This window comes from Stegostoma tigrinum, chromosome 43 (genome assembly GCF_030684315.1).
Source record: "Stegostoma tigrinum isolate sSteTig4 chromosome 43, sSteTig4.hap1, whole genome shotgun sequence".
NCBI classification, from domain to species: Eukaryota; Metazoa; Chordata; class Chondrichthyes; order Orectolobiformes; family Stegostomatidae; genus Stegostoma; species Stegostoma tigrinum.
The window spans coordinates 10,214,575-10,238,322 of NC_081396.1; the positions used below are offsets into that span (position 1 = coordinate 10,214,575).

Below are 23,748 nucleotides of genomic sequence, written 5' to 3' on the forward strand. Positions count from 1 at the left end.
GACTTTGGTGGTTTGGAACTTCTGGAAACGATATTCAGAGACAAATGAATCATTCCGTGTATAAACACTGGTTAATTAAGGAAAGTTAGTGTTAATTTAAGGGAAAATGATGACTAGCTAACTTGCTAGAATCTTTAAGGTAAGAGAGGGTAAACGAGGGTAATGCTTTTGATGTGATGGACATGGATTTCCAAAAGGCATTTGACACAGGGAATGTGAGCAAAGTTAAAGCTTGTGGAAAGAAGAGACAAAAGCAACAGTGAGACAGAATTTACTGAGTGACAGGCAACAGAGTAATGGTTAACAAAAACAAAGTAGCTACAAAAACTCAACAGGTCTGGCAGCATATGTGAAGGAGAAAACAGAGTTAATGTTTCGGGTCCGGTAACCCTTCCTCAGAACTGATGGTGGCTGGGAAAATGTCAGTTTATTTGTAGAAAATAGGGAGCTGGGTAGGGCAGGGAGTAAATGATAGGATAGAGCCCAAAGAGAGAGAAAGACAGTTGGACAGACAAAAGAGTTGCCAACGATCGGGTGGGAGGGTGAATTATTGTTAATGGGGACTGTTAGTGACGAACAACATGGGGTGTGTAGTGGCAAGAGTAATGGTTAATCATTGTTCTTCAGGCTGAAGGAAGGTTTGCAGTGGAGCTCCTCGGGTGTCAGTATTTGGACCTTTTGCTTTTCCTGATATAGAAAAATGATCGAGACGTTGTGCGCAGGTCTCCATAATGAGTGAGGTCAATTTGAGTGGAACTTGAAAGGGTACAGATTTGGTGGAGTGGGCAGATAGATGACGGATGAAATTCAGTATGGGCACAGTGTGAAGTGACTCTTTTAGGGAGAGAAAACGTGGAGTTGCTATGTAACGTAAATGGTACATCTCAAGGGTAGATCTGGATGTACGTGTGCATGAGGCATTAAAGGTAGCAGGATAGGTTGAGAGAGCTATAAGGAAAACAGACCACATCCTGTGCTGTATTAAGCAGGGAATAGAATACAAGAGCCGAAGGTTCATCGAACTTGAACAGGGCACCAGTGCATCCAAGGCTGAGACATTGTAGACTTAGATGTTTACAGTTCAGAAGGGGGCCATTTTGCTCATACTTTCTATGTTGATCTGATATACTAATTCCATTTTCCAGCTTTTGATCCACAGCCCTGTATGTTATGGCAACACAAGTGAATATCTAAATACTGCTTCCATGTTATGAGACAACCAACCTTTCAATGAGGTTCAGACTCCTGCCAAACTCTGGATGAAAAACAGTTCTCTCCAATTCACCCCTTAATCTTCTGCTATGACCTGAAATCTCTGCCCCTGGCTATTAATCCCTCTACACAAAGGGAAAAAAAAATGCCTTCCCTATCTACCCAACTCTATAAATCTCTATTATGTCCCCTGTAAACTATTCCTGCTCCAAAGAAAACAATTGCACCTAAACGATCTTTCCTTGCAGCTCGGACTCCTTAGTCAAGTTAGCATCCTGGTAAATCTCTTCCGGTACCTCTCTCGTGAAATCACATCCTTCCTATAAAATTGTGCCCAGAATTGCATGCCGCACTTTAGTTGAGGTTTAACCTGTATTTTGTATAGTTCTGGCTTAATTTGTCTACATTTCTGTTCCGCGCGTTGGCTAATAAAGACAAGTATCCCAAATTGTTAGGGACATCACTTTTATTTTCATTCGGAGTTGAGAACTGAACTTTGAACAGTAGCTTGTTTTTAAAAATTGACTCTTGTCTGCTTCTGGGAACTGGCCTTGAAAGATAATGTAGGTTAATTACTAGTTTAAGGACATTGTAGACAATTCAGTATCAAGATGTTGCTATGCTAAATAAATGGCAGCTGGTTCAATGTTGAATTGGTTAAACCAGGCAGAAAGAAAGCAAATGCAAAAAGTGAACTCACTCTGACAAGGCCTTTGGGCAGAAGGCAGCTTTGCTTTAGAAGCTGCCAGACTGGGAAGCTGTTTTTGTAGTTGCTCTGACAAGTTATTCGCCAGTTTTTGACTTGACTAAAGTTCGAACAAAAGAATCTGAATTTATAAGAAACATGTTAAAAGTCTCCAGAGGTCTGCACAAGCTGTTTGTATGAGTTAGTGACTTCTGAATTCAAGCAAGATGCACAGTCCTATGTGCCTGTGACACACCCCATTATCCAACGATTTAATGAAGGCCTGGTATTTATTGTTGAAAGTGGCACATTGACTTTTGGAAAAAAAAAATTCTCCCTCAATTATGTGTCTGTTGGTGTGAGAATCATGGGCTTGTGATCAAAGAAGATTGAGTTTATGTTGTAGATCTAATTAGTTTGCCTTGTGTCTGCTAAAATTAATTCTTAACACTAAATTGTTAGACTTCAGTTAAGTTGTAAACTCTGTGTTGAAGATCTATTATTTGTGAAGTTTGGTTCGGAATAATTGAGAAATTTCTCAGCGGCATTGAATATTTTAATATCACTGTGTTGTGACTATAGCAGTTGGGAGCCTGATTTTGGTTAGGCATACTATCCCTGTGTTGTAACAATATGCCTTCTTGAGGTTGGTTCGCTCGCTGAGCTGGTTTCTTGTATTGCAGATGTTTTGTTACCATGCTGGGTAACATCATCAGTGCAGCCTCTGATAAAGCATCGTGTGTTTTCTCACCTGTTTTTTAAACTCTGGAGTCCATTGAGCTGGATTGCCACACTTTTAGTTTTTCTCTGTAGTGGGATGTATACGGGGTCAAGTTCAATGTGTTTATTAATAGCATGCTTTGTGGAGTGCCAGGCTTCTAGGAATTCTCGTGCCTGTCTCTGCCTAGCTTGTCCCAGGATTTTGGTGTTGTCCTAGTCGAATTGGTGATTCTCCTTGTCCATGTGGATTGAGATGAGTGAGGATTGTTCGTGTCTTTTTGTACCCAGTTGCTGTTCATGTACCCTTGTTGTTAGTTTCTTTCTTGTTTGTCCCATGTAGTGTTTCTCACAGTCTCTGCAGGGGATCTTTTAGATGACACTGGTCCTGTCCATGGCAGGGAGTGGATCTTAAGTTCGGGTGAGCAGTTGTTGTAGGTTTGACGTGGGCCTGTGTGCCACTCTGATGCCCAGCGCTCATGGGAGTCTTGTGGTGAGTTCCAATGTGTTCCTGATGAAGGTTAGTGCGATGAGTGTGTCAGGGCATGTAGTACGCACAAACGAAGCTGCATGAGAACACTGTTTAAAAGGGCAACAACACACTGCAGCAACACGGAACTACACCAACTACACCAGGTTTTCAGGGATGATGGATATCCAACAAACTAAGTCAGAAGATGCCCACACGAACAACACAAGGAAGGTACTACACATCCTGACACACTCGTCACACTGACCTTCCTTATGTTGTTCGTGTAGGCATCTTCTGACCTAGTTTGTTGGATATCCATCATCTCTGAAAGCCTGGAAGAGGTATTCTTCTTCCTCTTGGTGTAGTTCCGTGTTGTTGTCCTTTTAAACAGTGATCTCATGCAGCTTTGTCTGTGAGTACTACATGCCCTGAAACACTCATCGCACTAACCTACATCAGAACTCACCAAAAGACTTCTACGAGCGCTTGGCACACAAGCCCAATTCAACCCTATGACAACTGCTCACCCGAACTAAAGATCCACTCCCTGCCATGGACAGGACCAATGTCATCTACAAGATCCCCTGCGGAGACTGTGAGAAACACTACATCTGACAAACAGGAAGGAAACTAACAACAAGAGTACATGAACAGCAACTGGGTACAAAAAGACACGACCAATACTCAACTCATCTCAATCCACATGGACAAAGAGAACTACCTTTTTGACTGGGACAACACCAAGATCCTGTGACAAGCTGGGAAGAGACAGGCACAAGAATTCCTAGATGCCTGGCACTACATGAAGCATGCTTTCAATAAACACATTGAACTTGACCCCATACACATTCCACTATGTAGGAAACCTGGAAGTGAGGCAATCCATCTCAACGGACCCCAGAGTTTAAAAACCAGGCGGGAAAACACACTGATGCTTCAGTGGAGGCTGCACTGTGGATGTTACCCAGCATGGCAACAAAACACCTGCAATACAAGAAACTAGCTTGGCGAGCCAACCAACCTCAACATCCACAACCCAAGCTACAAATCTACTCCAAGATGTCTTCTTAGCCAACTTATCAACTTCAGGAAGATACTGATATATACACCAATGTTCCTCTGACCTTCAGTACTTACCAGTGTACTCCCATTCCTAGTGCAATCCCTTGTCTTGTGTGCCCTCCCCAAGTGCATTATTTTGCATTTACAGTTTGAATTCCATTTATCTTTGTTTTCCCTCACTGACTGGTCTGTTGATATCCTCCTCCTCCAGGTTACTGTCATTCACACGATTTACTGTTGCTCTAAGTTTTGTGCTATCTATTAACTTCTTGAATGTACTCCTATGTTTATGTCCAAATCATTGATATACATCAATGACTCCAGCCTGAGACCCGTGGAATCCTACTGGAATCAAATTTTCCTTGAGCAGCACCCTCTGCTTCCTGCTTCTTGGTAAATTTTGGGTCCAAAGTGCCACTTTGCCTTGAATCTCGTTTGTCACTTTCTTGACTTGTCTGCCATGAGGTACCTTATCAAAAGCTTTACTGAAGTCCAGGCAGACCTCATATAAAATGCATTATCTGCATCAAAACTCCTGTTCATCTAAAAAAAATCAAATTTGTCAAACATCACCTTACCTTCACAGATCAATGCTGATGATCTCTGTTTGATCCATGTTTCTTCAAGTGCAGATGTATTTATACCCCAAAATTCTTTGCGATAACTTTCTAACTTGTCCACCACTGATGTTAGATTGACTTGCTTGTAATTTCCTGGTCCAGGCATTTTTTAAAAATAATGGAACAGTATCAGTTTTCGAATTCTTAAGCACCTCGCCTGTGCCCACAATGCTTTGAAAATTACTGAGAGGGCCCCTGTTATTCCCTTCCCTTTCTCCTTCCCTCAATAGCCTGGATACGTCTCATCCAGGGCTGCTGATGAATCCACTTTTCATGCTGTTAAATCCACAAGTATCTTTCTCCTTATATTAATATAATCTAGTATTTTGTAATTCTTTTCCATTGAGAAGACTGATGCAAAGTATTCATTGAGGACTGTGCCCACATCTTCCATACCTCTGCTGCCCAAATGGCCATACTCTTTCCCTTGCTTTTTTATGTTTTAGAAAAAAACACTTCAGGTTTTCTGTTGTTCTAGCCATCAGTACTTTTACATGAACATTTTGCTTTCCTAATTTCCTCTTTTAAGTTCCCCCTATATTTTTTGTACTTCCCTTGGGACTTCTTTTTATCTTAATTCTTGCATTTCCATCTCTTGACATTCAGGATTCTCCTGTCTTGGTTCCACCCTTTGTTGTTGCAGTAACATTTGACTGAGTATGACATCAAAGTGCAAAATTGAAGTCCATCAGAATCAGGGAGTAAACATTCCTCTGGCTGGAGTACACAAACTGATGATTGTGATTTCTGTAGGCCAATTATCTCAGCTCTAGAACACCACTGCAAGAGGTCCATAGGGTAAGGTCCAAGGCCCAACCATCCTCAGCTGGTTACCTCCATCAGATTACTTCACTAGTAGTGTATTATTGGCCCCAGAGAGTCGGCAGAAAACGGAGGAGCAAATGCGTAGACAATTCTCAGAAGTGTGTACGAGTAATAATCAGGCAATTATACTTAGGGTTTTCAACGTTCCCTCGATAAATTGGGATAGGCATGATGTTAAAGGTTTAGAGGGAGTAAATTTCTTAAAATGTATCCAGGGGAGCTTTTTGTATCTATATGTGGAAGGTTTAACGAGGGAAGGCACAGTGCTGCATCTGGTTGTGGGGAAAGAAGCCAGACAAATGTTCAATGTGGCAGCAGGGAAACATCTTAGTGACTGTGACCACAATGCGGTACAGCTCAAATTTGTTCTAGACAAGATAAAAGATGGCTTTGGATTGAAGGAAGGCAGATTTTATTAAAATACAGCAGGATCTGGCCACAGTTGACTGGGAGCTGCTCCTTGCGGTTAAGTCAATAGTGGAGCAGTGGGGTCATTGGGGAGAGTACAGGTCCAACATTCTTCAGAGTAAAATGTAGGAGCAATAAGTTCAGAGAACCCTGAATGTCTAGGACAATTCAGGACTGGATGAGGAAGAACAGAAGGTAGCAAGTCCAAAGGAGCAATTTAGCTGCAGCCCTAGAGGAATACAGGAAGTGCAGGATGGAATTTAAGAGAGCAGTTGGAAGAGCAAAGAGGGGGCACGAGAAAGGACTGGTATTAGGGAGAATCCTAAGATATTTTATAAATACATTCAAGGGAAGAGGTTAAACAGGGAAAGAGTAGGACACATTAGGGTCTAAGTGGGCAACCTGTATGTCAAGCTGTAGAATACTGGAAGATGATGGCCTAGTGATGTTATCACTGGAGTGTTAATACAGGGAACTAGGTAATGTTCTAGGGACCCAGGTTGGATTCCTGCCATGGCTGATGGTGGTATGTGAATTCAATAAAAATCTACTGATAAAAGTCTACTGATGACCATGAAACCATTGCCAATTGTCAGGGAAAACCCTATCTGGTTCACTCATGTCCTCTAGGGAAGGAAACTGCCATTCTTACCTGGTCTGGTCTGACTCCAGACTGTCAGCAATGTGGTTGACCCTTAACTGCCTTCTGGGCAATTAAGGATGGGCAATTAATGCCAGTGATGTCCTCATCCTGTGAATGAATAATATTAAAAAAAAATTGGAAGGGTGTTCGATTAATCCTTCTCTTCGGTCTTCACTCTGTAAAAGGAGAACTTGCGTGTGGAATTCAGGAGAGAGGACTGTGAGGAACTTGTATGGTTTGACATAGGAAATGGGGAGGTAGTGGAGGCTTTGTTGGGGTTGGTCTATATGAATTGTATCCCAGGCTGCTGTGGGAGGTGAGGCAGGAAATTGCAGGGGCTCTGATACACATTTTTAATTCCTGTCTGGCTATGGGTTAAGTACCAAAGAACTGGAGCACAGCTAATGTGGTTCCACTTTTCGTTAAGGGTGGTAGAGATAAACCAAGGAATTACAGATCAGTGAGTCTCATGTTAGTGGTATGGAGTCTTTTGGAGAAAATTCTGAAGGAGTGAATAAATACCCACTTGGAAAGGCATGAGTTAATTTGGGATAGGCAGTATGGCTTTGTCAGAGAGTGGTCACATCTAACTAATTTTTTAGAAATTTTTAAAAATGTGATCAAGTGTGTGGATAAGGGAAGGTTCAGTTTGTGGATTTTAGCAAAACTCTTGATAAAGTCCCACGTGGAAGACTGATTGAGAAGGTTAAAGGACATGGAGTTCAGGGAAACTTGACAAGTTCCAACGGATTCTGAGGGACAGTATTTTGCATGAATTTGGAATGGCAAGGACTGACTTGGGAGTCAACATGGCTTGGTGCATGGGAAATCGTGTCTCACTAACTTGATTGAGCTTTTTGAAGAAGTTACAAAGAAGATTGATGAAGCGTGATGGATGTTGTCTATACGGACTTCAGCAAGACATTCAACAAAGTTCTGCACAGTAGACTGGTTAGTAAGTTTAGATCATATGGAATCTAGGGAGAGCTAGCCATTTGGATATAAAGTTAGCTTCAAGGAATGAGACGGGGTGGTGGTGGAGGATTGTTGTCTGACATGCACAATGATGGGAGGGCCTTGGTTTTCTCTGTTTACACCTTTTGGTTAAGAGTGGAGGGTTGCTTTTGGACTGGAGGCCTGTGACCAGCAGTTGTGCTGCACGGGTCTACTGCTTTTTGTCATTTATATTTTACTCTATTCATTCATTTTTGTTGGACGTGGGCATTGCTTGCTTGCTGACTGGCATTGTCATCCATCTCGAGTTGCTCTTGAGAAGGTGGTGCTAAGTTGCCTTCTTCACCCACTGCAGTCCACCTGCTGTGGGTTGCCCCACAATGCCATCAGGGAGGAAATTTACATAATTGATCTGGATGTGAATACAGGAGGAATGGTTAGTAAGTTTGCAGATGATGCCAAAATTGGTGGTGTCATGAACAGTGAAGAAGGTTATCTCAGAGCACAATGGGACCTTGCTCATGAGAGTGGAGGAGCAGCAATGGAGTTTAATTTAGATAAATTTGAGTTTTTGCATTTTGCAAGGTAAATCAGGGCATGATTTTTCCACTTCGTGGTAGGGTCCTGGGGAGTGTTGCCAAAGAAACCATGGGGCGTAGATTCCTTAAAAATGGCGTGACACAATGGTGAAGAAGGCATTTTGTACACGCCTTTTTTGGTCAGTGAATTGAGTGTAGGAGTTGGGAAGTCATGTTGTGGCATCCCAACATTGGTTAGCAATACTGCGTTCGTTCTTGTTTCCCCACTCTAGGAAAGATGTTGCTAACTCAGTGCGCCAGTGTGCAGCCCTCGAGACAGCCAGTGCAGACTCAGTGGGATTAATGGCCTCCTACCTCCATTGTAGGGATTCTAGCTTTGGACTTTTACAATGTGAAAGGTTTTACAGGAAAGCAAGATGGTTTTGTTGCCTCATCTTGACAGCATCAAGAATTTCTCACATACATATAAATCCACCGACTGTATTCGTTCGGCTGGAAACTCAGACGTGCCGTTTGACCTTCAGCCAGGAACGGATCCGACTTGACCCCAGTCTCTGAATTGATAGTACGTTTGCAGTATTCTCCAATGTTCTTGCTGACTTTGAACCCAGTTGTAAATCAGCTGTGAACCATGGCAGAGGAGCTGATGTTTCTGATGAGCCGAAGAGCAGAGGAAAAGCATTGCGCGTGGACCAGCTCACAATCGGCCTCGGCAGCTCCCAACCAATAAGAGTTGTGTAGGTGGGACTTGGCGGCCAGATACCAGCAACGTAAATATTCCTTCAGTTTAGTGTCATTCGCGCAGGCGCACTGCCGTTTTGGCTGTATTCTGGGTGGCTGCCGGAACTGGTGCAAACGGTAGAATTATGAAATGGAGTCAGCGTGGAATCCCACTTTCATAAACACTTGGTGTATAGTGCCAGGAAAGAATAGAAACACTTGATACGAAGGGGGCAGCAATCTGGAAAACGGCGACGGAGCGGAGAGTCCCAGGTTACTGTCGCCATCTTTATTGAGGGTAATGGTCCGAGGGACTCATGCGCGGCCGTCACCTTTCGCGGCGTCAATTTGTAGCAGGGCGCATGCGTAGCCTGCTTGACAGGGATCGGAAGGGAGGATTTGCGCCCAGCTAACTCAAACCAAGAAAAATTATTGTCTCTTCTGATTGCGATGGATGTTTTTGCAATCACCTTTTACAGGCGTATGAAATGGGAACAGTCTGCAGACTGGATACTCGGAGTAAGCGTCAAGATCTGATAGTCTCGTTTCGTTCGGACTTGAAAATCATCGGCCTTTGACTGGAAAAGAAAATCGTTAGCTCTGTTTGTGGGAAAAAAAGATTTCAGGTATTAGCGTGGCTGTAAACGCTGCAAGATATTCGCAATCCTGGTTAGACACCTTTTGAGGTGGTACTAACCTAACAGGGAGCACAGAACATATTTACATCAATGATATCTTGGCTCCAAGAGTTAAACAGAGTCATAGATCCATAGAGTTATACAGCACAGAAACACATCATCGAAACTCGTCCATGCCGACCAGATGCCCTTTATTAATCTAGTCCCATTTGCCAGCATTTGGTCCATATCCCTCTGAATCCTTCCTTTTCATGTATCCATCCAGATGCCTTTTAAATATTGTAATTGAACCAGCCCCATCACTTCCTCTGGCCCCTCATCCACCACCCTCTGCTTGGATAAAATTGCCCCATTCGATCCCTTTGATATTTTTCCCCTCTCAGCTGAAACCTATGCCCCTCTAGTTTTGGACTCCCCTGCCCTTGGAAGAAGACCTTGGTCAATCACCCAAACCATGCCCTAATGATTTTTATAAACCTTTCTAAGGTCATCCCTGGGCCTCTGACTATCCAGTGAAAATAGCCCCAGCCTATTCAGTCTGTCTCTTTAACTGAAACCCTCCAGTCCAGGCAACATCCTTGTAAATCTTTTCTGTGTCCTTTCAAATTTACCAATCTTTTTACTATGGCACAGAGACCAGAATTGAACACAACAATCCAAAAGTGGCCCAACCAATGTCCTGTAGAAATGCAACATGTCATCCCAACTCAATGCACTGACAAATGAACGCAAGTGTACCCAACGACACCTTCACTATCCTGTCGATCTGCGACTCTATCTGCAAGGAATTGTGATCCTTCTACATTCACGGCCAAATCGTTGATATAAATGACAAAAAGCAGTGGATGATCAGAGTGTTCTTTTAAAAAGAAGGATAATTGAACTTTTTTACAGCACAGAAAGAGGCCATTTGTCCTTTTCAAATTCTTGCTGACTCTCTGTGAAAGAGTCCATTTAATTCCCTGCTCTATCGCCAAAATCCTGCAACTTAAATCCCTAATGCATCGTTCTTTCCTTGACCTGTCTCTGATCATCTCCACTTTCACCACCCTCACAGGCAGAGCTTTATCCATATTAGCCATCACCATTTTAACAAAAACTCTTGTTCAGCCATCTCTTTTACAGAACCTTAGGTCTAACTCCTCTCCTCCCAGTATCATTTTTTTTTAAATTGGACACAGCGGTTTCTTTGTCTCCCTTATCTTCGTCTCCCTTATCGCCATCTATTATAATGTTTTACAGCTCAATCAAACCTCCTCTCATCATATTTTCTTTAAGGAGAACAGACATTTCTCCAATCTAACTTTGTAAGTAAATTTCCTTTCCAGGTACCAATTTGGTAAATCTTGTTTGCCTTTCCAGCAATTTCTGTTTTTGATTCACAGCATCCACAGTTCATTTGGTTTTTATTGCTTTTTTTTTACTCTTCTCCACATTCTTAGTTATAACCATCTAATTGGTTGAGGAAATTTTTGAGGAAAAAGAATCTTCAAATTTACCTCAGTAGTAAGAATGAGTCAGAGAAGTTGGGACTGTTTGGTCTGGATTGAAGAAAGCGAACAGGAGGTTTGATGACAGTTTTTAAGTTATGAAGGGTTTGGACACAATGTCTAGAGAGTAACAGTTCCCACTCAAAGATGTTTGGAGAATAACAGGTTAGAGTTATAGAATCATACAGCATGGAAACGGACCCTTTATTCCAGCCAATCTAGGCCGACCTTCCAACCAGTCCATACTGACCATGTTTCCAAGCTAAACTTGTTCCATTTGCTTGTGCTTGGCCTATTTCCCTCCAAACCTTTCCTTTTCGTAAACTTATCCAAATGTCTTTAAAGTGCTGCACCTGTACCTGCATCCACCACTTCTTCTGGCAGTTTATTACACACATGAACCACTTCCTGTATAAAACAGTTGCCCGTTGTGTCCTTTTTAAATATTTCTCTTCTGATCTTAAAAACATGCCCCCTAGTTTTGAACTCCCCCACCCTAAGGAAAGGACCCTTGACATTCACCTAATCTATGACCCTCATGATTTTATTAACCTCAGGCAGGTTACCCCTCCACCTCCTATGCTACAATGAAAAATGCCCCAGTTTTCCAGTGTAATTGTATATCTCAAACCTTCCATTCCCGGCAATATCCTGGTAAATATCCTTTCTGAACCCTCTCCAGATTAATAATATCCTTTCAAGAAAGGGTGAACAGAACTGCATATAGTACTCCAAAAGAGGTCTTATCAACTTCAGTATGACTTCCCATCTCCTACACTCACCAGGTTTCAGCAAGGAAGGCAAGCAAGTTAAGCACCTTCTAAACCATCCTATTTACCTGTGACAGAAATTTCAAAGAATTATATACCGCATCACCTAGGTCTGTCTGTTCTACAAACTAACCAGGGCTCTGCCATTATTTGTATAAGTTCTGCCCTTATTTGTATTACCAAAATGCAATATCTCACATCTATGCAAATTAAAGTCCATCTGCCACTTCCCAACCCAATTGATCAAGATCTGTGTAATCTTAGACAGCCTTCATCGATGTCCACCATACCACTAAAATTGGTGTCATCTGCAGACTTTACTAACCATGTGTCCCATATTCTCACACAAAACTATACCGACGATCCCTAAACAATCCTTGCCCATGCAAATCGCATCTTTCAGAATCACCTCCAATAACCTATTTGCCTCTGATGTCAGACTCACAGTTCTGTAGTTTCCACGCTTCTCCTTACAACCTTTCTTGAACAATGGCATAACATTAGTCAACTTCCAGTACTTCACCGGTGTTTATAGATGATGCAAATACTTCTGATAATCACCCCTCAATTTCCTCCCTAACTTCCTGGGATACACTCCATAGAATCCCTGCAATGTGGAAGCAGGCCATTTGGCCTATCAAGCCCACCTCCCATCCAAAGAGCACCCCACCCTGCGTTCCCCCCCGCCCCCTCTACCTTATCCTATCCCTGTAACGCTGCATTTCTCATTAGTGTGCATATCCCTGAATATCATGGGCAATTTAGCACAGCCAATCCACCTAACCTGCACATCTTTGGACTGTGGAAGGAAACTAGAGCACCCAGGGGAAACCAGGGAGAATGTGTAAGGACCACACACAGAGATGCCTGAGGCTGGAATTGAACCTGAATCTCCTAGCATTGTGATTTAAAAAAAATCATTCTCAGGGTGAGAGTGTCGTTGGCCACACAGCATTTATTTCTTGTCCTTAATTGCCCAGACGGCAGTTACAAGTCAACCATGTTGCTGTGGGTCTGGGGGCATGTGTAGGCCAGACCAGGTAAGGATGGTAGTTTCCTTCCCTAAAGGACATTAGTGAATCAGATGGGTTTTTCCCGACAATTGACCATGTGTTCATGGTTATCATTAGATTCTTAGTTCCAGACATTTTGTTGAATTCAAATTCCACCATTAGCCATGGTGGGATTCGAGCCTGGATCCCCAGAACATTACCTGTGTCTCTGGATTAGCAGTCCAGCAATACTATCACTAGGCCGTTGCCTCCCCTGAAAGGGGATCTGAGCCAACATGCTGCACCTTGCTCAGGTCCTGGACATTTATCTACCTTTGTTTTCAAAGCCCTCCAACATTTGCTCTTCTGTAATGTGAACTGTTTTCAAAACATCAATATTTATTTTCCTGAATTCTCTAACCTCCATATCTTAACGGTAAAAACTGATGCAAATTATTCATTTATTATCTCTCCCATCTCCTGAGATTTAACACAAAGACAATGCTATTAGTTTTTAAGCCTTTCCATAGTTTAAGAAGGGTTGCAGGGAAAACCCAGGAAATTACAGGCTTATGAGCCCCATGTCGGTGGTGTGGAAATTTTGGAAAAGATTCTTCAGGGCAAGAGTTTTGACTAGCGTTATTCTGCAGGGATCAGTGCTGGGACCTCTGCTGTTTTTGGTCTGCATAAATGATTTGGAGGAAAATATAACTGGTTTAGTCAGTAAGTTTGTGGACGATACCAAGATTGGTGGAGTTGCAGATAGTGTGGAGGATTGTCAGAGGATACAGCACAGTATGGATCAGTTGGAGGCATGGACCAAAAAATGGCATATGGAGCTTAATTCGGACAATTCTGAGGTAATGCATTTTGGAGGGTCAAGTACAGGTAGAAATCATAACCTTCAGGATTATTGATATGCAGAGGGATCTGGGTATGAAAGCCCATGGAGCACTAAAAGTGGCAGCACAGATAGATAAGATAGTCCAAAAGGCCTATCAATGCTTGCATTCATTGCAAGGGGCTTTGAATGTAACGATAGGCAAGTTGTGCAGCAGCTTTATTGAACGTTAGTTGGGCCACACTAGAATATTGCGTACAATTCTGGTCACCACATTATCAGAAGGATGTGGATGCCTTGGAGAGGCTACAGTTTACCATTGCCTGGTATGGAGGTTTTAGTTCTGAAGGAATGTTGGAAAAGGCTGGAACATGTGAGGTTGAGAAGCGACCTAATGGAAGTTTATAATATTGTGAATAGCATGGGCAGAGTGGAAAGTATAAGTCTTTTTCCCAGGGTGGTAGGGTCAATTACTAGGGGACAAAGGTTCTTGGTGCAACTGGGGGAATGTTTAAAAGAGATGTGCGAAGCAAGTTTTTTTTCCACTGACAGGGTGATGAATACCTGGAATGTGCTGCCAGTGGAACGAGACACAATAGCAGCATTCAAGAAGGACCTGGACGAATGCATGGATAGGAAGAGAATAGAGGGATACAGTTCCTGTAAGTGAAGGCAGTTTTAGTACAGAAGGGCAAAATGTGTCGGCACAGCCTTGAAGGGCCAAAGGGCCTGTTCTTGTGCTGTGTTGTTCTTTGTTCTTTATGTAATACACAATCCTTTTTTATTCCTGATTAGAAGCTAAATATCTTTATTCATCCACTGTTCCCCAATCTTACCAGCCTTCCTCTCTCTCAAAGAGGAAGACAATGTCTCTGAACTCTCATTAACATACTTTCGGAGGCCTCCCACTTGTCCGTTGTTACTTTACCTTTTGAAATTCTTGCTTCCTACCCTTAAAATTTGGCTTACTCCAATTCAGAACATTAACTTTTATGGTGTGCTTATCCTTTTGCATAACTAGTTTGAAGCTAATAGTGTAATGATTAACAGTTCCAAAGTGTTCCCTTACTAACACTTCAGTCACTCGCCCTGTCTTATTTTCCTAGAAAAGACCAAGTTTTGCTCATTTTCAAGTAGGAACATTTACATATTGATAAAGAAAATTATCTTGAATACTTTTTAGCAAATTCTTCACCACCTAAACGTTTAATACTATGGCAGTCTCAGTTGATGTTTCGAAAATTAAACTCTCGAACTATTACAATGGTATTATTCCTACGTACATTTGAGACTTCTCTATGTATTTGCTTCTCAATTTCCTTTTAGAACTTTAAAGCTGTCGTGAGTTCAGCAATGGTGGACCTCATAGATATGAGTTTCCTGATTGGGGCTGTTAACCTGGAGTGTCAGAACTTCAGTTGACTCTTAGAGCAGGTTCTGACGGAGCTGCCTCAATGTCAAGGACTCTCTACGTATCAATAAAGAGAGGCTTGGTGACAGGATACCAGCATCGGTGAAGTCATTTCAAAGTGTTTTGCAAAAAATAGCAAATGTGAGGAAAGAAAACTTTTAGCACATGGAAAATGGTTCAGATTTCCAGTGCACTAAATGGAAGTGTGGTGGAGGCAGGTTCAGTGAGGCATTCAAGAGTGCTTTGGGTGATTATTTCAGGAGGAAGAGCTTTTCAGTGTCATAGGGAAAAGATAAGGTATTGGCAATAAGTTAAAATGCTCCGAAGGGTGGCCTAGACTTAATGGGTCAAACAGCCTTTTTTGTGCACCATGACACTTATGTGATTTGGCAGGCTAGTAAATGATGGTGAGTGTTGGCTGAGACGCAGAGAATTGTGGAAAATCTATTGACCAATATTCAGCTGCTGTTAAAAATTCCATAAAATTGTGGATGCTGGAAGTCTGAAATAAAAACGGAAAGTGCTGGAAAGCTCTGCAGGTCTGACAACATCTGTAGGGAGAATGTTCTGATGAGGGAATGCTGAATTTGAAACGTTAACACTGTTTTCTCTGTCTGCAGGTGAACGCAGATCTTCTGAGCTTCTATAATACTTTCTGTTTCTGTTTTATAACAGCAGCTGTTAATCAGTTTCTTATTGCAGGCTGACGACCAGTCAATGACATGAACCCTTAAATATTTCCTCACTCCATGGGTGGCACGGGATCTGTTGAATGTTCATAGTATTTTATGTTTTGTTTCAGATCCTGCCTTTGACAAGTTTTGTTTTGTTTGTTTGTTTAATAGAACAGACATACGGCTGTACACAACAGGAGGTGGTTTGAATCTGCATGGGTGTTGGGTGAGGAGGTCAGTCCTTGACACTTTGTGTCAGTCTTCTTGCTATTTCAGTTTGAACTGGAGTGGAAGCAGAGGAGAAATTGCTGGGTGTCTCCGGGAGGAATTTTAAATTAGTTTGACCTGTTGATTTCCCATGTGAGAATTAAGGTAGGTAGGTTTTCAAGTTTAGAAATCCAGTCAGACAGTGTCAAAACATTGTAAACCATATTCTTATTGATCACAAATACCTTCATAGAAGATTTTAATCCATTTTTCATGTATAGATCATTTACTTCAATTCTTGGGATTTGGGTAGGGCTAACAAAGCAAACATTATTGCCAGGTTTCGCATTGAGAAGGTGAGATAGGACCACATCTTGAATCACTGTATTTCCTGAGGTGTAATGGATAAAGAGGTGATGAAGGAATAGCCTCAACAGTTTGTATTTTTCTACTGCCCTGCATTTAACAGAAGGTCCAAATGTATTTCACAAGAAGTGATTTTATGCAATTTGAGACAACATCAAAGGAGAATCATAAAGAATGACAGGGCAAGTCTTCGGAGGGAACTGCCTGTAGAGCTTATAGCCCAGCATGGTCACCAATAATGGGTCAATTAAAATCAGTGGTCCAAAACTTAGGCTTTGAGGAATTTAGAGATGATGAGTGTTGAGGTCATTGAAGGATTTGGGGAAAAAGAAAGGTATTTTCAAACTGAAGCTCTGTTTCATCAAAAGCCTGTATCACACAGTGAGCAGAGTGATGTAGGATGAACAGGTCTGTGTAACTCATAACATGATAGAAATAGGAGCAGGAGTAGGGCATTTGGTCCCTTGAATTTGCTCCACCATTCAATAGGATCACAACTGATCTGATGCTTCTCACATCCACTTTCCTGCCCTTTAACTCATGACTGTGGATTCCCTTGCTGATCAAGGATCTATCTATGTCAACCTTAGACATGCACAAGGACACAGACCTACTGCTCTCTGAGGCAAGGAGTTCCAAAGACTCTCAATTTTGAGAGAAAAGAAGTTTTTCATCATCTCAGTCTTAAATTGATGCTCCTTTATCCTCTGGTTCGAGACTCTCCCATGAGGGGAAGCATCCTCTCAGCATTTGCCTGCCAAGCATCTTAAGAATCTTAAATGTTTCAGTGAGATGGCTTCTCATTCTTTTGAGCTCTAGTGAGTAGGGTCCCAAGCTGTTTAGCCTTTGCTCATCAGATAATCCCTCCATACAAAGAATCATCTCGTGAAAATTCCCTGAGCTCCAATGAAATGATATATTCCCTTAAATAAGGGGACTAAAACTACTCACACCGCTCTAGATGTGGCCTCACTAGCATCTAGTACAACGGTAGTAAGACTTCCCTGCTATTATACTCCAACACCCTTGAAATGAAGGCCGACATTCCATTAGTCTTCCTGAATACCTGCTTCACTTGTGTGTTAGCTTTCTGTTTTATGCACGAGTACCTTTTGTGTCACAGCTTTCCGTAGTCTTTTTTTCCATTAAATAATATCTTTCCTTTTGTTCTACCTTCCAAAAGGAATGGGCAGCATGGCGACTCAGTGATTAGCACTGTTGCCTCACTCACCGCAGGGGACCTGGACTTGTTTCCACCCACGGGTGACTGTGTAGAGGTGGCACGTTCTCCCCGCATCTGCGTGGGTTTCTGCCAGGTATTCTGGTTTTCTCCCACAGTCCAAAGATGTGCAAGTTTAGTGGACTGGCCATATTAAATTACCCATAGTGTTCAGGGAAGTGTAGGTTGGGTACATTAGCTATGGGGAATACATGGTTTCAGGGAATAGGGTAGGGGGATGGGTGTGGGTCTAGATGGGATGCTGTTGGAGGGTCGGTGTGGACTCATTAGCCCAAAGGCCCGTTTCCACAATGTAGGGATTCTATGGAATCGCATTATATTCCATTTTCCAATTTTTTGCCCACTTATCAATATCTCTTAGTATACTGCTTGCATCTTTTTGTAACTTGACTTTCCACCTATTTTTGAACCCTAAAACTCAGTGAGCTGAGTGACATTGGGTTCTGTGTCATTCAGTGAGTTGTGTGGTGTTAGATGAAGGGAACCTTGTGTGAGAGGGTGTTGCAGATTTATTTGGATGGCCTCATGTTCATTCCAAGGTCCATATGAACATAAAAATTACTAGCAGAGGTGGACTGTTTGACTCTTCAAGCCTTCTCTAACATTCAATACGGTCATGGCTAATGTGTTTGTATTATGAATTTTACATTCCCATGTGTCTCCAAATAACCCTTGATTCTGTTGTCTGCCAAGAATCTATCCACCTCTGCCTTCAAAATATTCAAACACTATGCCTCCACTGAGTTCCACAATTATGCAACCATCTGGGAGAAAATAAGAGCCAACTGCCCTGAAAGAGTAAACTATAATTTTAAATCAGCACCCTCTATCTCTGGACTGAAGACTGTGATTTCAGCCCTCCCAGTATTGAAATACAGAAAGATTCTGCTTATGCAGATGGCAGACAAGCCAGGGTGTTGTATGACTTGTCGGTGAGGGCGTTCACATGCACTTACCCTGGTCCATCTAGATGGTAGGAGTGAGCCTTTGGAAGATTGTGTTGAAGGTCTGGCCTAGTTGTTGATACGTTAAACCCTTTATCACCTGCCTCTTTCACCTCACTATCTCCTCTGATAGTCATTGGCACCCATAGACTAGTTTCCTTCCCTGAAGAACATTCATAAAGGAGCTGGGCTTCTTTCATGACTCCACGTTACTAGATTCATAACCTCGATTTCACAACCTGTGTGTGTTTTTTGTGGGTTCTCTCTCACTTTTGTCCTCTTCTGTTTTAAATCAATTTTGCAGGAAATTAGAGGGGTGGATTTTCAGTCAGGAGACTCAACTCAGACGTTGCTCCTGGTTGTGACAGAGTCACTCAAATTTTTTGTAACCTGATTATCATACGATTGTGACCATGGAAGGAAAAAGCACAGATCACAATGGGGAGAAACTCTACACGTGTTTGGTTTGCGGACACGTCTTTTATCACTCATCTGATCTGTCCATGCACCAGCGTAATCACACTATGGAAAAGGTCTGGAAATGTCAGGAGTGTGGGAAGGGATTTAAATATCCATCCTTGCTGGAAACTCATCAGCGTAGTCACACTGGGGAGAGGCCATTCATCTGCTCCGAGTGCGGAAAAGGCTTTGCTGCATCGTCCACACTGCTATCTCATCTGCGTGTTCACACTGGGAAGAGGCCATTCACCTGCTCTGTGTGTGGGAAGGGATTCACTCAGTCATCAACCCTGTTATCGCACCGGCGAGTTCACACTGGGGAGAGGCCATTTACCTGCTCTCGTTGTGAAAAGGGATTCACTCAGTTAGCAAACCTCCTGAAACACCATCGAGTTCACACTGGGGAAAGACCCTTCACCTGCTCGCTGTGCGGGAATGGATTCACACAGTCATCTGACCTGCTGAAACACCAGCGGGTTCACACTGGGGAGAGGCCATTCAGCTGCACCAAATGTGGGAAGAGGTTCACTCAGTCATCCCACCTGCTGAAACACCAGCGAGTTCACAAGTAACTGCAGTTTTTGTCATTAAGCATACCCAGTAATGAATGTCAGCCATTAGGATCTGTTTCTACGGATGAGTTAAATCATAATGTAGATACAATTCAAATATAAAGATAAATCTACAGGATGAAGTGGAGAATATAATCCCAACTCACAGTATATTAATGAATTTATACTGAGTAGAGAACTGAACACCTGTATGGTGTATGAAATTTCCTGATTCATTTTGAAGTGGTGAAATTTCCAGAGTCACTGTCGGAGTGACCATCCAGCTCTTAAACCATGTTTTCTGGGGCCTGTCTGTGATGTTTTTAAACTCCAGTTTGATTATGTATTTGAGATACAAATCAAATAAATCAACTTTCTGTTAAACACAGTGTGTTGAGTCTTTGTGGAATTTCTAAGACAACTTAGCTTCTTTCAAATGACTCTTCTCTGCCATACCCTCTTTCCTGAAACAAGCAGGAGCTCAGGGAGTTGTTGCTTTTAGTAATTGAGACTGAGGCAGTCCGATCAGTGCCCTCTGCTATCTCCCTTCCTCTGGTCTAATGTGTCAAGCTATCTGTGACATTCCCCCTTGGTCTTCTCCATGAATCTACATAATTGTTTAACGTTTCCCCTATTTTCAGTTGTGCTGTCATTGTCTCTGCCGAATGATCGAAAGAACAAGACTGCATAGCGATCAGGACTAGGAATTGAATTTTCACGAATATTTGACACGTAGGAAGGGAAAAGGAGTTGGAGTTGTGTTGATAATAAGGAACAGGATTGTTCCATTGGTGCGGGAGGATCATAGATCAGAAGAATGGTGCGTGGATTTATTTGGGTGGGAAAAACAGCAGGGGCAAGCACTTGGTATTATTCATGAGCCATCAAATAGTAATGGTGGTGTGGGGAGATAAAGGAAGATTGTAGTATCATGGGATACTTTAATGTGCATATAAACTGGGTAAACTAACTGTGCCAGAATAGATCATTCTTGCATTGGCACACCTTGACAAGTGGGGTGCCTCAAGAAATGAAACTTGGAACTTAGCTGTTCATTGTGTATATCAATGATCTGGAAGTTGGGGAAAAATATAACACTTTGAAATTCATGGATGATGTAAACATGCAGTCCCACTTTGCTTTGGAAGGAAAACGTAAAGCAACTCCAATGGGATTTAGTCAGGCTCAGTGAATGAGCAAGAACACTGAAGATTGAAAATGATGTGGAAAGTGACACATTATCCATTTTTGTAGGAATTCAGAGTTTAGTAGATGTGCAAAATATAGCTTAATTGGTAAAACTTCAGATTCTCAGTCTTACAGTACGTTCACAGTTGATTTTTGATTATCAGTGGTGTACAGGCATTTGAGGAGAGGGTGGGTAAAAGACATTAAGTATTCAGTCAACCATAATTGTCATGAATGGCAGTGCAATTTCAACATTGTGAATGGCCTGCTAATGTTTCTATGTTCCTGGATGCAACACACAGAAGATGTTTAACAGAGGCAACTAAAGCAGAATCAAACTCCTGTTGTCATTTGTGAACCTGCTAGTTTTTCAATCGAAGGATTGGTCCATCCTCGTGCATGAAACAGGTAAGAAGCCACTCATTGCTGTCTGTGTTTTGGTCTCTTTGCTGTTCTCAAACTCAGAATATATAAATGGTCACTTATCAATGTGAACAAGTTAGTGTCAACGACTTCTTACGTAAAACAAAATGAGGAAATGCAGATGCTGGAAATCTGAATCAAAGAAAAAATTGTTGTAGAAACTCAGTAGGTCTGGCAGCATCTGGAGAGAGAAAGCAGAGTTAATATTTTGGGTCCAGAACTGGACTTGAAATGTTAAATCCAGATGGTGCCAGACCTACTGAGCAAATTCTACTTTTACTGTGAGTCACTTCTTACATTCAGTTTGTGATAGTTTTGGTAATTCCATCTGCTGCTGAAGTGATGTTTGGTTTCGATTTCCTGGCTGCAAATTTAAAATTGGCTTATGTGGTTCAGTGTCAAATGTTGCTTTTATAGCAGTCCCAAGAAATGAGTTATAATTTTTATTATGTGAATGGCACTGTATAAATGCAAAGTCACTTTGTTATATTGGCCACATTGTTTGCAGGGTGAGAAATCCAGTAATTCCTGTCACATTATGTTTATGTGCACACAATTTGGGATCTGGGCTTGGCAATATGTATTGTTCATGGACTCTTACAGGATAGAAGAGCCCGTACCCCAAAAACAGTGTTAAATCTACAGTAGTCCCACTTCCAGCACAAGGTCCATAGACTTTGAATGTTATAACATTTCTAATCCAAGTGCTTTTTAAAGCTTGCAAAGTTACCTGCCTCAACTCCCCTCCCAGGCAGTGCATTCAAAATCCTCACTGCCCTCTGCTGGAAAACATGTCCTGAAATCCCTTCACAGCTTCCTGCCTTCCAGCTTAAAATTCTTGGTAGCAATGCTGAAAACTTAATCATATATTCAAAATATATGAATTTATGCATTGAATAAGGGTGTTGCTAACTATTTATTGTCTATCCCAAATTGCACAGAGACCAGTTAAAAATAATTGTGTGTATAAGGTGTTGAGACCTTCATTATTTCATTTCAGTAGCAAGACGTTTGGTTGGGAGTGTTTAGCTGTGAGTTGTGAGCTGAAGGTGGCCTTTAACTGCAAACAGAAATTTTTTTTAAAGGAAAAGGAGAGGAGAATAAACAAACTGATATTTGCTTATGCAGACAAGTCTGGAAGTTGATTGTATTTTAAAGTAATATATAAAGGCATTATGCTGAAGCAGGTGACGGATCATTAAATCCCTATAGTGTTGAAACAGGCCCTTTGGCCCAAAAAGTCCACACTGACTGTCAGCGCGTTCCACCCGGACCCATCCCCCTTTTAACCCACTTAATCTACACATCCCTCAATGCTATGGGCAATTTTTCATGAGCAATCCATCTAACCTGCACATTTTTAGACTTCGGGAGGAAACTGGAGCACCAGAGGAAACCCACATAGACATGGGGAGAATGTGCAAACTCCACACAGTCACCCACACATTGAGTTGAACCTGGGTCCCTGGTGCTGTGAGGCTGCAGGGCTAACCACTGAGTCACTGTGCCACCCCAAATGTTAAATGTTAACTGGTGCCATGTTAGGAGACAACCAGTCTAACAAAGAAAAATAAGTTTGTAGTGGGTTTTAAACTATGTTTAAATCAAAAGGATTATACCTGAGAAAGATGCAGGATGGAGGTTTGATTTCTTCCTGGTTATCTTCCCATTATCAGCTTATTGAACGTTGGAGAATAAGATCTCAGCTATTCCTCAGAGCTGATTGGAAGAGTGACATCACAGAAAAAATAAAGTGGTCTTACCTCTTAACAATAGTCGGGATCCAAAGGAGAGGACGTGTTGGTAAATAATTGATAAGGTCAGGTAAATGTTTTCAACTTTTATCCTTATACTTCTTAAGGTCTTTTTTGTGGTTTAAAGTTTCTAACAGCTGTATTCTGTAGTAACGTGCAACAGTAACAAAGCACCCTATAGAAATTTGTACTGTTTCATATTAAGCATCTTCCAAAAGGTTGAAGTTAAAAGAGTAAGTCATGATCGGAGAGCTCAAAGCTGTAAATTTCTCCTCCTCCTCTCTTTGGGAAGCAGTGCCCGGGACTAACATGTCTAAAAGAAGTGTCTCCAGCTGCAGCTCCTGGAAGCTGGTTTCAGAATTAGAGTGACAACTGGTGACACTTGGGAGCATCTGTGAGGTGGATAGTTTGTGGATTGCATATACAGAGACGTGGGCATATGGCAGGCTAAAATTCCACAGGCAGGAAGGGAATGAGTGACCACTATGCAGACGTGCAGGAGCCCCCTGTGCCCATTCCACTGAAAAATCATAAGACCATAAGATATAGGAGCAAGATTAGACCATTTGACATATTGAGCCTGGTCCACTATTCATTCATTGTTGATATGTTTCTTAAGCCTATTCCTCTGCCTTCCCCCCATAACCTTCTCCCTTTAACCCCATAACTGATGGGGAGGCAATGGCCACGTGGTATGATTGCTGGACTGTTAATCCAGAGACCCAGATAATGTTCTGGGGACCCTGGTTTGAATCCCGCCAGGGTATGTGGAGGAATTTGAATTCAATAAATATCTGGAAATAAGAGTCTAATGATGACCATGAATCCCTTTTTGATTGTTGGAAAAACCCACCTCGTTCACTAATGCCCTTCAGGGAGGGAAACTGCCATCCTTACCTGGTCTGGCCTAAGTGTGAATCCAGACACACAGCAATGTGGTTGA

The 23,748-nt window shown here is 42.1% G+C and overlaps 1 protein-coding gene across 1 annotated transcript in view; it reads left to right on the top strand.

Annotated features, from left to right (window-relative positions):
• The window catches only part of LOC125448868 (zinc finger protein 91-like), a 64,278-nt gene extending 44,454 nt beyond the window's left edge, over nucleotides 1-19,824 (top strand). The window contains exons 11-13 of the mRNA XM_059641839.1: nucleotides 3,223-3,317; nucleotides 14,915-14,993; nucleotides 18,830-19,824. Coding sequence (XP_059497822.1) covers nucleotides 3,223-3,317; nucleotides 14,915-14,993; nucleotides 18,830-19,461 — 806 coding nt within the window. The 3' untranslated portion in view covers nucleotides 19,462-19,824. The remainder of the gene's footprint in view (nucleotides 1-3,222; nucleotides 3,318-14,914; nucleotides 14,994-18,829) is intronic.
• Nucleotides 19,825-23,748: the final 3,924 nt, after the last annotated feature.